The sequence below is a fragment of the Arachis hypogaea genome, chromosome 1 (genome assembly GCF_003086295.3).
Source record: "Arachis hypogaea cultivar Tifrunner chromosome 1, arahy.Tifrunner.gnm2.J5K5, whole genome shotgun sequence".
NCBI lineage: Eukaryota > Viridiplantae > Streptophyta > Magnoliopsida > Fabales > Fabaceae > Arachis > Arachis hypogaea.
In genome coordinates this window covers 106,251,572-106,269,913 of record NC_092036.1, presented here as the reverse complement: position 1 = coordinate 106,269,913, position 18,342 = coordinate 106,251,572, and the positions used below count along the sequence as shown (strand labels likewise).

At 28.1% G+C, this 18,342-nt stretch overlaps 1 protein-coding gene across 1 annotated transcript; it reads left to right on the top strand.

Moving 5' to 3' along the window:
- Positions 1–14,240: 14,240 nt before the first annotated feature.
- Positions 14,241–16,617, top strand: LOC112707447 (S-adenosylmethionine synthase). Its single transcript, XM_025759191.3, has 2 exons — positions 14,241–14,629; positions 15,175–16,617. Exon 2 carries the CDS (start codon positions 15,185–15,187, stop codon positions 16,364–16,366), a length of 1,182 nt encoding a protein of 393 aa, XP_025614976.1. The 5' UTR covers positions 14,241–14,629; positions 15,175–15,184; the 3' UTR covers positions 16,367–16,617.
- Positions 16,618–18,342: the final 1,725 nt, after the last annotated feature.

The window sequence follows — 18,342 nt, the reverse complement described above, 5'->3', positions numbered from 1 at the left end:
ATTTGTAATATTTTATCATTGTAAAGCAAACCGAGGTGTGGCATATTTTGGTGACAATTTACATATAATTTTTTAAATTATTTTTTAAAAAAATATTATATAATAGATCATACAAAAATTGATATTTATATAATTATTTATTTTTATATTTATTAATAATTTTAAATTTTAAATTTTATTTTATACCTTTTTAGTATTTATTATGATTTTTTTTATATTTCAACGAGTGAATTATCAATAATTAATAATTTTAATTCAATAATAAGTTACATTCTGATATCAAATATATTGACATAACATATTTAATGTCAATTTAGATACATATTTCTTTTCAATTAAATTTTAACAAAGTATTAATGTAATCAATTATATATAAATTAATATTTAATGATTAATTATGTGAAATTTATTAATAATTTTAATATTTTATTTTAACTCTTTTTTAATAATTATCATGATTCTTTTTTATATTTTCATGCATCAATAATTATATTATTTTATTTTATATCACTTTAAAAATTATTACTTTATGGTGCCCATCTACATGTTAATGTTATTTTTAAAAAATATTATGTATTAAATAATTAAATTTGTTAATATTTAATGATTAATTATGATAAAAAATTGTCAAAAATTATAATATTCAATATTATATATTTTTAATAATTATATTGATTTTTTATTTCTCTATGAATATTATACATATTTTTAAATAATTTTTTATTCTTTCTTATATAATATTTTAAATATAGTATATTTTTTATTTCTGTTGATTAAGTTTATCTAGATAGTTAAAAATTATTCATTAATATTTCTAATAATATATTATTATTTTCTATTACTCAAATGAATATTATTATGATTATTATTATTATTTTGACAATATTTATTGAATACATATAAAATCAACTTTAAAATATTTTAGTTCATTTTTTCTTATAAACATTGAGTTATTTTTTTATTACATACGACACTTTTTCTTTATTAAATATAAGTACTTTGTGAATTTCTTTATTTTAATGATTATTTGGCATTAGTATAAATAACAAAAAATATATGAAGTTATTTTATATAAGGTAAATATATTTATGAATAATTTATATTAGAAGTATATTTCTATAAAAAAAAATACACATTTTTATGCATTACAAAAGTATATACACTAATTAATTTAAAATTAAGTTTTTGCACATAATAATGAAGCTAATGTAAAGTTTTGAGCATGTTTTTGTTGTTTATTTTTTTAATTCATTAAATTCAATCAATTATAATAAATTAATTATATATATCAATTAATTAATTCAATTAATTATATTTTATTTATTTTTTAATTCAATAAATCAAATTAATTATACTAATTATTTATATCAACTCGTTGATTTGATTAATTCTTAGAAACATCTTTATTTAATTTATTTTAATTAATTAAATACATTAATTATAATTAATAAATTATTTAATTTGATTAAAATAAATATTAAATTATTTAATATTAGTGATGAAACTGACATACAATGTCTTCAGAGGTGTTTTTTAATTTATTTTTTTAATTTATTAAAATAATTTAGTTATACTAATTATTTGTATCAACTAATTAATTTAATTAATTCTTGGAGAAATCTCCTGATTAAATTTATTTGATTTATTTGAATTTATTAATTATAACTAATATATATTATTTGATTTAATTCAAATATATGTATTTGATTTAGTTTATTACTCACTCCATGTCTTATATATGCATCTTCTATTTTATTTTAATTTTATTGTTAACATTTAATTTTATTTTTATTTTTGATATTTCAATATATTTCAGTTATATATATTACCAGGGTAAACTATATTAATTATAACTAATTAATTAAATTATTTGATTTGACCAAAATAAATATTAAATTATCTAATAAATAATGAATAAAAAATGAAATAAATAAATTTAATTTAAATTATTCTATTATTATTTTCTATAAATGAAATCATAATTTACTTTATACTTTTTTTCTCTCTCTTATGTTTTAGTTATAATTTTGTAGTTTCTTTATTTTTTGATTTTGTGCCAAAAAAAATTTATAATTTTTTTTCTTTTATGTATTTTGATTAATAGTTCTCAAAGATATTACTATTTTATTTACTAATATTTTAAATTTTCTGTAATATTTTTGTAGAACTTGATTAATAAATTCTTTTTTACAATGTTATTTTAAAATTTTTTAATAAGTATATATCTTAATTTTTATCTTTTATTCTTCATATTCATTAATTATATTCATTTTTTTACAATATATTTTTTATTGACTATATGCATTATCTTTTTTAACTTCTTCTATTTTTTTAATTATTTTTTTACTTTTATCCCTTCTATGTTTATTATATTCACTTCGTCTTAGTTTCAATTTTATAGTTATTTTTTAATTGTGTAAAGCTAAATACTTTCTTTCAAAATATATATATATATATATATATATATATATATATATATATATATATATATATATCCTGTTATAATTCATATACAATAATTAAGATAAATATAAATAGGTAATTTACTTCTATAAATGATTTGAAAAACAATACTATCTGATTGTCTTAAAATCAATTTTAATACAATTTTGTTCTTTCATTTTTCATTTTTCATGTAAATCGTGCGTTTTGTAGATGATTTATGTTTATTCATAAAAAGTACACGCAAAACCAATTATTTATCATGATGCGTATATATACACATAAATAATTGTGGATTTTATAAGTGTATCAGAAAATGATAACACTATGGAAAAAAAATAGCTAGAATTTTTTATTTAGCATTTATTAATAGTTATAATAATTAATAAATATTAAATAAAAAATTTTGACTAATTTTGATTAATTATTGTCTGTTATCAAATATTTTTTATTAAAAAAATCAACAAAAAATATAAAACAGGAAAAAATGCTACAATTTACGTTGTCAAAAGGCTAAGAAATTAATAAGGAAAAGAGCCAACAATTTAGGGTGTGTTTGATAAATACGTTAGGAAAGAGAGAAGTCCATTTGAGACTCTTGAAATTTTTATTTTTATGTTTGGCAATTTTTATTTTTTTGAACGTAGAATTGATTCTGCCTCTAAACACACGTTCAGGAGAAGCTAAAATTTGTAGTTTCTACGTTTTACCAATTCTACCCTTCATCTTCTTCTATGAAAAGGATACCAGTAACTATTACTTTTACAGAAGTTCTTTATAGTTCTTCTTACCTCTTCACAGTTCTTTATTCCAATTTTTTTCATCAAAATCGTTCGTATTTGTTTCAATTACCAGTAAATTAAATATTTTAACTTTTTTATTATTTTTCGTACTCATTTTCATATTTTATTTTTTTGTGTTTTTTATTGTATTTTTTATTTATATAATAAATATTTTTATATTATTTATATAGTGTTCTGATTTTTCATGTTATGTCTTTATATGAGTTTTTTTTATTGTTTACTATATTATTTTTTATATATATATTTTGTATGAAATATTTTTTTATTTTTGTTTGGCTTTGTTCATATAATTTTTTATTTATTTTATTGTATTTTTTTATTCACATGACAAATGTGGTTGATTTTTTTATTTTGTATAATACTCTGATTTTTTAGGTATTTTATTAATTTTTATGATATTTTTATTATTTTTTATTCATATTAATTTTTTTCTATCCTTTACTGCATTATATTTATGTTGTGTATGAAATTTTTTTATTTTTTTATTTGATTTTATTCATATGAATTTTATTTATTTTTTATTGTATTCTTTTGTTCATATAATATACGTCGCTGGTTTTATAGAATTTTTATTATTTTTAAACGGTATGATTTTTTTTTATTCTCTCATGTACTCTATTTTTTGTTTTGTATTAATTTTTTTATTTTTATTTTGACTTTTGTAAAATTTGTAATTGTAATTATTATATACTATGTTTATTATCAAAATTTCATATAATATAAATTATAATCCTATAAAAAAAGGACAAAATAAATAAAAAATTAATTATAAGTAACATTAGAGTCATAAATAATAAAAATTTATAGTCCAAAATAACATTAAATTAAAGAGTACTGGCAATACTAAAAAAAATTATAAAATATTTTTTTGTTTGACATTATAAAATTTACAGTACTCTCTTTTATATTTTTTTTTATTGTATTTATTTTATTTATATGATAAATATTTTTTATATTATTTTTGTTAGTGTTTTGATTTTGCATATATATAAAAAAATTATTTAAATTGATGTCTTTTTTAGTAATTTTTTATCTAAAAGTGATTTTAAATTGTATAATCCAAATAACATTTATTTTACTATAATCAATTTTAATATAAAAATTGCCAAATATAAATTACGTTAATCTAAATTTACTTTTCATCAAAATCAATTTTGCAAAATTAAATTTATGCAAACCCTATTTGCAAACTATAATCCAAACACATATTTTCTGTGTGGTGTTAATAAAAAAATAAAACAAAAACAAATTAAAAAAAAAAGAAACGACATGAATTGACCATTTTTTTTTAATATGAAAAACTAATGAACCTGATTCCTAATTGATCTGGTCCAGTTTTTTGAACTGTTTAAGAATAAGAATTGATTAAAGCTGGTAAAATTATTCAAAATCGGTGAAGACCGATCCAGCCAAATTGTTCAAAAGAAAATTTTAAAATTGATAAAGATGTGATTTAAACTTTGGTCTTTTTTGTGACTATATATTCTTTTTGTCATTAAATTACATTATTTTTTATTATTTTAAATATTAATTATAATTATATAGTAAAAATATACAATAATTTTTTAAATATTATTTTAATTTTATACTAACTTATATTTAAATTAATTATAATTTTTATTATTCATAATTATTAATATAAATATTATTAAATATGTATAAATATAAAATATAAATATATTTATTAATTACAATATAATTATTTTTTTATGATTATTATACGATATTTATTAATATTATTTTTTAATAAATATACACAGTATATAACAATATACTAAATATAAATTAATTACTTAGTTATTAAAATAAAAAATATTTACTTTAATATAAAAATAAAATTAAAACATCTTTATTAAGACGATTTAGAACTCACATAGTCACACTTGTTCATATATGTAGTTCAGTTTGCTGTATCCCATATTCCCATCGCATTGACCTACTAATTTCTTCCCCCCAAAAAAAAAAAAAAATTCAATGCTTCATATGAGTTGGACTCGTGTAGTGTTATTTTCTCATGCACACAAAATGCTATTATTGTGATTATATCAAATGATAAAGGCTTATAAAGCTACATAAGTCCTTAAAAATATCGTCTAATATATATAATAATAAAAAAGGTTGGTCCCTTTCGAAGGGTGTTGGGTTAGGAAGGCCTATTGCACCCACACCTCACCTACTCCTTTTTGCTAATGGTCAGAGTTGGTGGAGGAATTTACTTATTAAACGTGATATCTTTCTTCATGCTTACATCGAATTTACGAGTTACTATCACTGAATTTTCAATGCATGCCTTAGTGGCATTGAAGTAGTACAAGGAATTTGATTGTTGTCCACCAAAATTCTCTATTACACCTCGCAGGAACTTCATTTTATATTCAATTTATGACGAAAACGTTGTTTAGAATTGTGTGGTATATGATGTGGAATAGCAATTGAACCAAAAATTGAAATGTGTGCAGTAATATAATTAGTAAAATGAGGTTAAAAAGAATAGATGAATAATTGGTATTGCTCAACGGATTTTTTAATAAATAAAATAAATATTGTTTTTTAAATAAACAATTTGTAATATTTTTACTAAAATACACTGTATCTATTATCTAGTTTACAGTATAAATGAAATAAAAGTGCATATATCTCATTTACACGATAAATACGGGTGAAAATATGTCAGGTCAGATTTTGCTCTTAACAGATCTGGTCTGTCATGTAATTACTTAGCTTGAGTCTGACTTGCAACCTATTATAAACTTTTTATAAAGTACTAGACCTGCTCTATTATTCAATCTGGATTGGCTTGAAGTCTGTTAAAAGATATGATAATTTTTTTTAAAATAAAAATATTATTTAAAAAATATTTTTTAATAAAAATATTTATATATAATATGTCATATTTAATATTTACAAAAAATTTTAATCTTTTAAAGTATTTAAAATATACAAAAATATTTATAATAAAATATAATAAATTTAAAATATTTTATAATTTTGTTAATAATAAAAAAATATTTATATATTTAATTATGTTTTAACAGACTCAGGCAGACCTGACAAGCTAATAAGACTAATTAGTAAGCCTAGATCTGACCTATTAACATATTAAGACTTTTAAAAGAATTTGAGCATGTGCCTCTTTTATAACAGGCCAGGCTGTAGGCCCCTGGCAAGCCCCTGATAGGCCACATGACCTTTTTCCACTCCTAACGGTAAAGAAGATAAGACACGAAACAACGTAACTGTATCACGTTTGTACACGTAGTGTGTAACGGTATTATCTCATTTACAGTGTAAATGTAATACGTACACTCTTATTTCATTTATGCTATAAACGAGATAAGAGTGGATAAGACATATATGTATGTATTTTGTCCACAACGCCTGATGAGTCCTTATTATATTTGATCAATTTCTTCAACTTTTCTTCCACTTCTCCCCTTTTTAAATAAATTGTTCTATTTACTATGAGATTATAGCACGCGGCGATACATATAATTTGAACATCAACTGAATGAACGCGACATGGCATATTACTGGGGGAGCCAACTTTGAGGTTGGTGTTGTTTTTTGTTTTATGTTTATGTTAAAACTAACATACGTGTATAACCATACTTAGAGTACTTTTATAAAAGTAGTATACAGTATATGCTAGGTGAATGAATATATTATTAGTAATGGTTTATGATAAGGTATGATTTTAAGCATATTTTAAAATAAATTTGTTATTTAAATGTTTATTTAGGTTTGTTTTTCTTTAAACTAAGTTATTACGTTTATATTTATTAATTTAGTTATTAATTATTTAACTAAATGTTTCTTAATTAACTTAATTAAGTAACAAGATGTTTATGCTTTTAGTTATTAAATAGTTAAGTAAAGAGTTTTATTTAAATTTATTATTATTTAAATTAAATTATTAAGTTGATGGTTTACTTGTTGTTAATTATTTAAGTAAATAATTTTACTTAATGTAAATTATGAAGAAGATGGTTTGTTAATGTTGTTATTAATTATTTAACTAAATATTTTTAGTTAAATTAAATTATACAGATATTTACTAATTTAGTTATTAATTATTTCAGTAAATATTTTTTATTTAAATTAATTTATAAGATAAATGTTTGTAGTTATTTACAAAACTAGTTGACTTATAATTTAAATTAATTTGTTATGAACACTTTTTTTTGGGAGAATTTTTTACTATGAAATTTGTTTAGCTTTATAGGATTACACATTTTTTATTTGGATTTTGTCGTTGTTTACCAGAGGCCTCACCTACTTCTTTTCAAGAGAGTGAGTCACACACTCCCATCACCAGACGCCATTGTCCTTTACCTGAGGGAGGCTAGCTTCGACGACATGGTGTCACTCAGGAATTTTATGTTTGACAACTCTCTGATTACGATATTTGTGGAGTGTTAGCGTCCTAAAACCCACACTTTTCACCTGCCGTGAGGTGAGTGCACCATCACCCTATAGGACGTCATGTACCACCTCGAGCTACGCGCGCATGGAGAGCCAGTTGGTGGATGCTTCCGTAATTTTTGCATATGGTACGAGACCGAGACTTGGGAGTTGGTGGAGTGGTTACTCGGTGCCAGGCTTCCTGCAGTCTAGCAGCAAGGTGCACAGAGGAAGGAGTCTTCCTCCCTCAAGCTGACATCGCTTCGGGAGCGACTCCGACAAATGCCCGATACTAATAATCCAACCACTCTCCAACAGTACGTGAGGTACTACATATTGTTGATGATTGGGGTTACCTGATGACCGATAAGTCAAATAATCAGGTCTATCTCCGGTGGCTCCTACTACTAGATAATTTTTAATGGTGTCGTTCTCTGTCATGGAGATCTGCGGTGCTACCATGGACGTACCATTTTCTAAGTTCTGCAGCACACCGCTCCACCACAGACATTGTAGGACGCACTCCTTTACTAGTATCTTGGATATACTAGAGATTTTTCCAGTGGTGTCCACCTGAGCGATAGGTTTACATGTACCCCATGGCTGCGAGGTAACTGCTCACTACGGTTTTATTATTTTTTGTTTATGTAATTCAATATAATGTGCAATTAATTGAATCGTGGTTATTCTTGCAAATGTCCACGGGTTGATAGGTATGACCCCTTAATGCTTTTAAATTTGGTTAAGCCTTATTTGAATTATATTGGTCGTTGATATTCAAAACCTTGTGAAATTTTTAAAACAATATGAAATCTTTATATAAAATAATTTATATATGTAAAAATATTGAATAACTAGTTTTATTAGAATAGTTACTAGTTGAAAAATATAAGTGGATCTAGAAGTACTAACATAAAAAATAGACATACTAAATTATGAAGACACAAACAATGACAAGCTTTATTCATACCAATTAATTATAAAAAAAAGAAACATCATAGTCACAATTGCAATCACTTAATAAAGATAAAACAAGACACACAAAAAATCTTAATTCTCTTAATTTGTGTAACTATGAGTAAAACCATGCCTATTTTCCTCCTTAATAGGAATTCGGGTAAGCGCTTAATGTTTGGTATCTACGTCCTTGATATCTTGCTCCTAATAGTGCACTTATCTTTTCATCTCAATCGAGCAGTGTATTGCTTTGTACTGCGTCGTTTCTGAAGATGGTATGAAGAGAGGTATGAGAAACAAAAGTTTCTCATTAGTTTATCTATATGGTGTCATCGTATCCATCCCCAACCATTCCAAGTTTTACAATAAAAACAGTGATGATGCAATGTTGTTCAATTATTATTTTCAAAAGTATTTGTTAGTCAGAGTGGGGTGACTTTTAAATGCTTCTCATTTACTTATGTTATGATATGCGTGACAAATACAAAATGTCTATCTATAGTGTGAAAACATATAAAATGGAAACTCATGAACCTTGATTTGATGTTCTCATAGGCCATAAAGTAAGGCAAAATAAATAATAAATAAGAAAAAAATAGTAATATTGGCATAGATAAGTCAAACAGAATAGATCTGCATAAAATAAGGATCTTAAACAATATCATACATCAAACAAAAAGGAACTTTGGTTGAAAGAAGGATCTTTGAATGAGATAATAAACATAATAATAATAAAAAAGGATAAAAGAAGGACGATCATGATCACATTTTTTATTGTACTTTTCATTATTTTTTTTCGTAGCTTTTATGGAAGGTATTGAGCTCAAACCGGTATAAAAAGTGGGAGTCCCCTTCCCTTATCAAAGGTTCTTATCCCAAACGTTTAGGCGATCACCTTCCCTTATCGAAGGATAATCTCAATCGATCACCTTCCCTTATCGAAGGATCATATCGATATCTTGTCTTTAGGGGTCACCTTCCCTTACCGAAGGATCATTCCCTCAGTTCAATTTACAATCAAGGTTATTTAGACATACACAAGAAGGAAGTTATGGCAACAAAGATATATTATTATAAAATTAATGGGAGTCCTCTTCCCTTACCGAAGGTTCCCAAAAGTTTGTCGATCATATTTCCTTACCGAAGGATCATCTCGATTCGATCACCTTTCCTTACCGAAGGATCATCTCGATTATCTTGTCTTTAGGGGTCACCTTCCTTACCGAAGGATCATTTCCTCGGTTCTTTAGTGCACATAAGATTGTTATTATGATGCATAATGCGTATGAAGAAAAGAGACATTATATCATGACATGCAATTCAAAAATATTTAAGATATGACATATAAAAATTAGCATAAAATCCCCTACCTCGAGCGAAGTTTCTATATGTATTCTGATACAAATAGACGTGATTTGTTAGCGAATAGAAACTTGTTCAATGACTAGACTTTGTGTATGTTTTGATGTAGGTATGAATCTTTGACTGGATAAAAAGAATTTCTATATTCTGTAGTTCACGTAATTCGAAAAGGATATCTTCTTGAACAATATATGAGTAGACTTTGTGAATACTAGAATTTTTTATATAGAAAAAAGGGAATAGAATGAGAAAGAAATGACTCAAATAGCTCTTAGGTATATAGGTTTAATTCGCGTTTAAGGGAAATCTCCAATCTTAATCGTTACTTTGCAAGCCCTATTACATTCTCTACGTTTGAAATTTGAAAATAAATACCAGATACAAATTTATAGAGAATGAGTTAGCTTTAAAATGAATCTTAAACGAAGTCAATCGGATAACTACAGCTTGAGATATTCTTGAAATACTGTTAGTATATCAGGCTGGCTTATAAGAGCGTGATTTTCTACTATGAATTTGTAACAGATTTATCTACCTAATTTAATTTGAATTTCATTTTGTAATGAACTTAAGGAATAAAGCTAGTTTTCTTATCTTTTGATGTAATTAAATATCATTTAAATCCAATAAATATAGAATTAATTATGACTAGATCTTAAAAGGTTGTTTTTTGTTGGTTAGAGATTTACTATCACTAGTGCTTTCATATATTTAAATTTTAAATTAGATATGTTAGTTTTTTAAATGTATTATTTTTTAATTTTTTATTTTAAATTTAAATCTTAAATCACTACTACTTTAATTAATTAGTTAGTTATTGGATAATGAACCTGATTCAAAAAGTTGTGATGTTACATTTGATGTTGGATCAGTTACATTTGGATGAGGCAAGCGAGTTACCCTTTTATTTGGTTACACTTGCATAAATTATTTATACTTTTTTGATACCTGTCACTGATGATTATTTCACAACGTACATTGTAGTTCCTGTGACGCCTTACGACGATCCTGCACTACAGGATACTGTAATTCTTCACATCCGGCATCACTGCATCTCTACTCTTGAATCTGTGGTCAATCCTAAACTCCACACCACCTCTAAGTTGTAATCATCTTCACTCGTGTTGGAAAATAAAAATTTTCTTGTACATCGCATCCAGATCCAACATTTGATAGTAATTGGGTACAATTGAGAAAGCCGAAATTGGTTGCAGACAGGAAGAAGATACCAAAATGCACCGACATCTCAGGTACAAACTCCTCATCGTCATCATCTTCAGAAGAACCACTATCATTGCTATCCGCAACATACTCCTAGTCGGATTCCTCACCATCCACGTCCATGTCTTCTATTAGAATCGCAACGTGTATCGGTAGTGGTGCTAGTGGTGGGTCGTTCTGCACAAAATTCGAGTGGCCAGATCCACCAACACCAACATTATCGACCTCCACCTAAAACTCCATAACTTGTTCCGCCATGATTTTTCCATGGATGTCAAATATGAGCCGCACATACTCGTTGCCATGGAGCCAAAACAGACGAAAATGGAAAACCATCGGTGCTTGCAACCTATACCCCACCCTTCCTATCTCTTTTCTCCCGCTACCATCCGCGCTACTCAATATCAGACTTTTCAACTCGGACAAAGAACTAACTCACTAGGTGCGCAACAGAATGGAATTATCACACTCAAATATAACCTCGGTGACATTGTTTTTCATATGGCAATTGGGATATACACTTACAACCACATATTCACCACCACTAGACATTTTGACTATTTTTCGGAAAAAAAATGGAAGAGAGGAAGAAGTGAGATGTTTGTAAAGAATACAAAGGGTTATATATCCTTTTATAGCTGCTAAAAATTTGTCTTAATGTATCTCGTTTACACCATAAATTTCATAATTTTTTACGTATCTCGTTTATATTGTAAAAGAAATAAACATATCTAATGTTTTGTACATTATCTCGTTTACGGTGTAAATGAAATAAGAGATACGGTACATTTTGGTAAAAATGCTACATATTATTTATTTTAAAAAATAAAAATTTATTTTATTTATTTAAAAAAAAATTGTTGCTCAACTGAAATATTCTCTTCAGACTTTAATTCAAAATATCATATTCGTTGTATAACACAATTTAGAAATCCAGTCAACTAAAGTAATTTTATGTTATTGTCAAGTGTATAATTTAATTGGTTCAATAACCTTTTTTTTTTGGTTATATATGGTTGCATGCATGAATAATAAGGTCCGCAGGTGAAGTAGCTCGCATGATTTAATTTGTTATTATGAATTTAATATGATGTTGGTTCATCATTTCGATTGAAAGTGAATTAAACTCCTTAAGTACATATGATTTAGGGTCGATTTAAAGCACTTTTTGGGGAAACCGGGAGGGATTTTTATGAGATTACGTTTTTTTTTACCCGTTCAAGTGAAAAAATCTTTAACAAAATAAAGCTTAAAACAATATTACAATACACATACGTTATTGTATGAAAACCAAATTTTATCGTCAATTGCAGAAGTAGCTAAGCACGCATATGATTTGGTCATGTCACCACTCACCAATATTTTAATTCACAAAGGAACAATGCCTTCATAGTTAGGCAATATCCTATAATTATCCACTCAAGCAACCATGCACTAAATAAATAAATCTTCTTTCTAATTTATTTTAATAATTTTGTTAGCCAATATTATCAAAGTAAAGTTTAAAGTTTAATTTCAAAAGTAATTAGCCTTTTATGAAATATTCTTAAAGTTTTAACTGATTTAAATATATTTTAAAATAAAAATATTATATATATTAAAATCAGTCACCAAGTATTTATATATAAATATATCTATTACTAATAACGAATTTTAATGACTGATTTTAATATACACTTAATACCGTTGATTTTATCAGGACGGAGCTACATACATAAAAAGGGGGTCATATTACCTCCCTAATTTTAATTTTTTACGTGTAAATTATATATAAATTTCAATTTAACTCCCTTAAAATTTTGTTTTATTCTTATTTTATTGTGTAAATATTTTTGGCTCCCTTCTAATATTTTCTCTAGCTCCACCCCTGGATTTTATATATATTTTTCAATTTTAAAATCTTAACAAATTCTTTTTTGGCTTTAACATTTTAGTCACACTTTAATCATTTTTATTTTTTTTAATGAGCATATAGAGAGGCAATAATGGAGAATGGACCAATGTGTGAGAGTCAAAAACAAGAACACCATTGAGATTTGGGAGAAGGAGGCCAGGTATTTGCACGCAACAAGTCAAAATCAAACTTCGCAAAACCGCATTAGTCATCCCTTAGTAGTTGTTAGTACTTAGTACACAACACAACAACAGTACTTACCAACCATGAACCATCTTGTGGTAGGTGTGATGGCACTACATTATTATTTTTTTAACTTTTTTTTTTTTCTAAAAAAGATTGGTGCTTATAAAATTGAACTTATAATTTTGATCCTTAAAGTCTTAACTTAAATAGAAAAGACTTGTAGTCCCTTAGTCAAATATTGGATATTCTATCTACAACTATACTACGTATAAAAAAATTTATCACAAAATTAATTATTTATATAAAATATACGTTAATATATAAAATATATATTGAAAATAAATTAATTATAACATATATTTTTATATAAATATGTAGTAATTAATTTTGTGATTGATTTTATATATATAATATTTTTTATTTTATATATGAAAAATTTTAGGTTAATATTATTCTATTTATTAAGATGTATACTAATTAGCCAAAGATTAATTATTATTTTGACGGTGGATATCTGATGTTTTAATTAGTTCTAAATCGAGGGGTGAGGGGTGGGGGTATTTACGCGTTATTGTTAGCTTTTCTTTTTAAAGTAGAAAAGCGGATAATATATAACAAAGATATATATAGTTAAAGTACGACTTTGTTTTAGACATTATTTCTTGAGCCTTTGACTTGTGAGTCATTGCAATAAAAATTTAATTTATTAGAATATAAAAAACATAAATTAAGTTAATATTGATAAAAGTTCATGATTTTTTTAATTTGTGAATTTAATATATATATATATATATATATATATTTCAAATTTGTTGGGGGCCAGTGCCTACTTATTTTTATCCCAAATAATATAATCATTCAATAAAATATTTATTAACATTAATTATGCAATTGAGTGTAAAAAAAGTATTTTTACTGATGCAACAAAAAAATTAAATAATTTATTTAAATACACATGAGATATTTAATTATTTACACGCGCACTATGAAAATTAAACCCTGAATAATTTTACAAGAGAATTCCTTTTTAATATATTGAACTCAGTTCAGCACAGCTGAATTCAATTCAATTTTCTCGAGTGAAGGGGACGGTTCGCTCATTGGAAAATGGTTGAAATGAATCTAACCCAAAATATAATCCTCCTACCGAGGGGCATTTTCGTCATTGAAGCCCACTCGAGCAACCCCCACCCCTATAAATGGCGTCTCAGGGGTCACGTTTGAACTCGCACAGCTTTGAGCAGAGGCCCCAAGCTAAGCAAAGCATCCACCTCTCTCAAGGCACCATTCACTTCTCTCTCTTGCTCGTTACTCGGAGTTCGAGCTTCTTAACCGTTTCTCTGCTCTTCTTCTACCTTCAGAGGTATTACTCTCTTCTTTTTCTTCTCTCTCTTGCAATTTGCAAGTAGAAGTAACTGTTATGTTGGCAAGAAGAAGAAGAACAAGAAGAAAATGTCATGAAAATTTGTGTCATGTTGTAGATCTAGTGGTTTTCTTCACTCGATAGGCTCTTAGCTAGCGTGTTTATGCTGAATTCAAGTTCGGTCGTATGAGATCTTAATATGAAGTGCACCAACACTTGTTAATTTCGCGTTTAGATTTCAGATCTAGTTGAATTCATGTGTTAATGACTAGGTTTTTGTTCGGTTGACTTAAGATTTAGACATATAAGTTTCATTTCTTGGACGAATTTGTGTATTTTCTGAAATTTGCTGGATTTGGAAAATAAACGTTAGACTTTGAATTTGTACTGATTAGGTTATTTTTTTATAAAAGAATTGTTGTAATTACTGGTTGCTATAGGCATAGTTGGAATAAGGAGCTTCTTTTGGATCTTTTGTCTTTGCCTTCTATGTGTTTGTTTTTATGCAAGGTGTTAATTCTTTTATTTGATCTATTGTTGTGCAGTAAGTAAAAAATGGCAGCAGAGACTTTCCTTTTCACCTCCGAGTCTGTGAACGAGGGACACCCAGACAAGCTCTGTGATCAAATCTCCGATGCTGTCCTTGACGCCTGCCTCGAGCAGGACCCAGACAGCAAGGTTGCCTGTGAAACCTGCACCAAGACCAACATGGTCATGGTCTTTGGAGAGATCACAACCAAGGCCAATGTAGACTACGAGAAGATTGTCCGCGACACCTGCAGGAACATTGGATTCGTTTCCAACGATGTTGGTCTTGATGCTGACAACTGCAAGGTTCTTGTCAACATTGAGCAACAGAGCCCTGATATTGCACAGGGTGTCCATGGCCATCTCACAAAAAGGCCTGAGGAGATTGGTGCTGGTGACCAAGGTCACATGTTTGGCTATGCCACTGATGAGACCCCTGAGTTGATGCCCTTGAGCCATGTTCTTGCAACCAAGCTTGGCGCAAAACTCACCGAGGTTCGCAAGAACGGCACATGCCCCTGGTTGAGGCCCGACGGCAAGACCCAGGTCACAGTTGAGTATGTCAATGACAAGGGTGCCATGGTTCCCATCCGTGTCCACACCGTGCTTATCTCAACTCAGCACGATGAGACGGTCACCAACGATGAAATTGCCGCAGATCTCAAGGAGCATGTTATCAAGCCTGTGATCCCAGAGAAGTACCTCGACGAGAAGACCATCTTCCACTTGAACCCCTCAGGCCGATTCGTCATTGGCGGGCCTCATGGTGACGCAGGTCTCACTGGCCGCAAGATTATCATCGATACCTACGGTGGATGGGGAGCACACGGTGGTGGTGCCTTCTCGGGAAAGGACCCAACCAAGGTAGACAGGAGTGGAGCCTACATTGTGAGGCAGGCTGCCAAGAGCATTGTTGCCAGCGGACTTGCCAGGAGGTGCATTGTGCAAGTGTCCTATGCCATCGGTGTGCCAGAGCCATTATCTGTGTTTGTTGATACCTATGGAACTGGGAAGATCCCTGACAAGGAGATCCTCCAGATTGTGAAGGAGAACTTTGACTTCAGGCCAGGAATGATCTCAATCAACCTTGATCTAAAGAGAGGTGGCAACAACAGGTTCTTGAAGACTGCTGCTTATGGACACTTTGGAAGGGATGACTCTGACTTCACATGGGAGGTTGTGAAGCCCCTCAAGTGGGAGAAGGCCTAATTCAGTGATTTCACCGCTTGTGTGTGCTGGGAATTTTGCACCTTATCTCTATCATCATATATCTAATTAATCCCTACACCTGTGTGTGTTGTCTCTTCATTATGTTTTTTTATCGTTTTTTTTTTGTAATTTTTTTTACATGGTCAACAAGAAAATGTACTCTCAGTTTGTATGCCTAATATTGTGTAATAGTAGCAAATCAAAAAGAGAGTATACAACTTACTAAATGAATCTCATATTACTTTTTCCCACTCGAATCTTGTGCATTTTAATCCTAATCCCTATGCCAAAAAAAGAGAAGTAGCTGCAATACGTGTGTTCTGATTCCAGAAGAACTCTTATACCTTATTAACCTCGTCAGTGTTCCCCCTTCAAATCTTGAATTTGAAGGACAATGTTACTTTATGAGTATAGTTTACAATCCAATGTTAAACAAATAAAATGCTACTGCTACAAGAAGTTGCAATATCTAATAGAGATTCAATGCAATATGTAACCGACGTTTCACAGTATTTTCGCATGTTGGTAATGTCATATGAAAAGCTTTTGAAGCTCGTCTAAAAACCGTGTAAGAAAAATTAATTCAAAAGTTTTAGGGAAAGATCTTAAAGATCCCAGCTAGAAACTCAAAAGTGAAGCTAGGTTAGTTAGTACTTAGTAGGAAAAGCCTAACTGGCTAACTAGCTAGCACAAGAAGAATGACCTATATGTGGAATATATTAATTCGTTCAAGGACAATTACATTAAAGAACTTCTTCAGCAGAAATTCGCTACTATATCTATCTGTCTCTAAAATTTATGCGTCATCATGCCGAGGTAAAAAAGTATTTCAGTGAATCATGGAACTATGGCCCTCCATGTTAATGTAGTAGGTGGTGAAAATGGTAGGACAGTTTTGTTTGTTGTTCAACTTTTGGTGTTGTGCAAGACAAGGATCAGACAGATGGAGATTCCTCATGACTCTTAGCCACAACCGCATCTTAAAGCAACTACAATCACTACCAAGTTGCATTGAGCTAGCTAAGATCCACTTTCCATTGAGGTATACATAAAGTCGGTGAACGTGTTACCTTGGTTTTCAGTGTTCCATCCAAATTTTAGTTGGATAAAATTATTAAAATACCTAATATACCCTTATTTAATGTATATTACATTTCTGAATTGTCCACCTTTTTCATCAATTTCTTCAGTTTTCACTAACTTTAACTCTCCCCCACGGCCCACCGACCGGACCATAGCTATTCTAGTTTCCATCAAATTATCTTTTTAATTTTTGTTCCATTCTTTGATCCCAGACATGTCCATTAAACAAAATGAAGAAACTAAACAACAACAATTTGTAAAAATTTGCACTTGCAACATTAAACTCAACAACAAAACAAATCAGCAGCTAAAGGCTTCAACAGATGCAGAATTAATAGGTCTCTCATCAAGTTGTAATAGAGTTCAAATCTTAGAAGTGGAATATAAAATCCTTTTTAGTGTGTGTAGTGTAAGACAAAAAAGAAAAACAACCAAATAAATCACAAAAAATAAGAGTCAAAACTAACATTTTAGTTTTAGCCTTGTTACAAATCCCCAACCAAATTAAGGCCATAATTTCGAAGTGTTCTGAGTTCCTTAATAGTTGTGCAGTCATTCTGACAGAAGTCAAGAGGTTAGGGGAGATAAATTTTTCAAATAAAAAATGATACCAAGTCATTTGTGATATTATCTTATCATAAAACCAACTTCTCTTTCATCAAAACTTTGGAACCTTCAAGGTCCAAAACATTATTTTGTTTATAAATAAAACTTTTTTATATTGTCAATATTTATTATTATTATTATTGTGTTTGTCCAATTTAAGTAATTCGACAAAAACTAATTTCTCTTCAATGGCTCAAGACCACGTTGCCTGAACTAAAAGGAGCATGATGGCAGTTTGTCGTGTATAAACTATATGATGGCATCGTTATAGTGTCTTGTTACAGTAC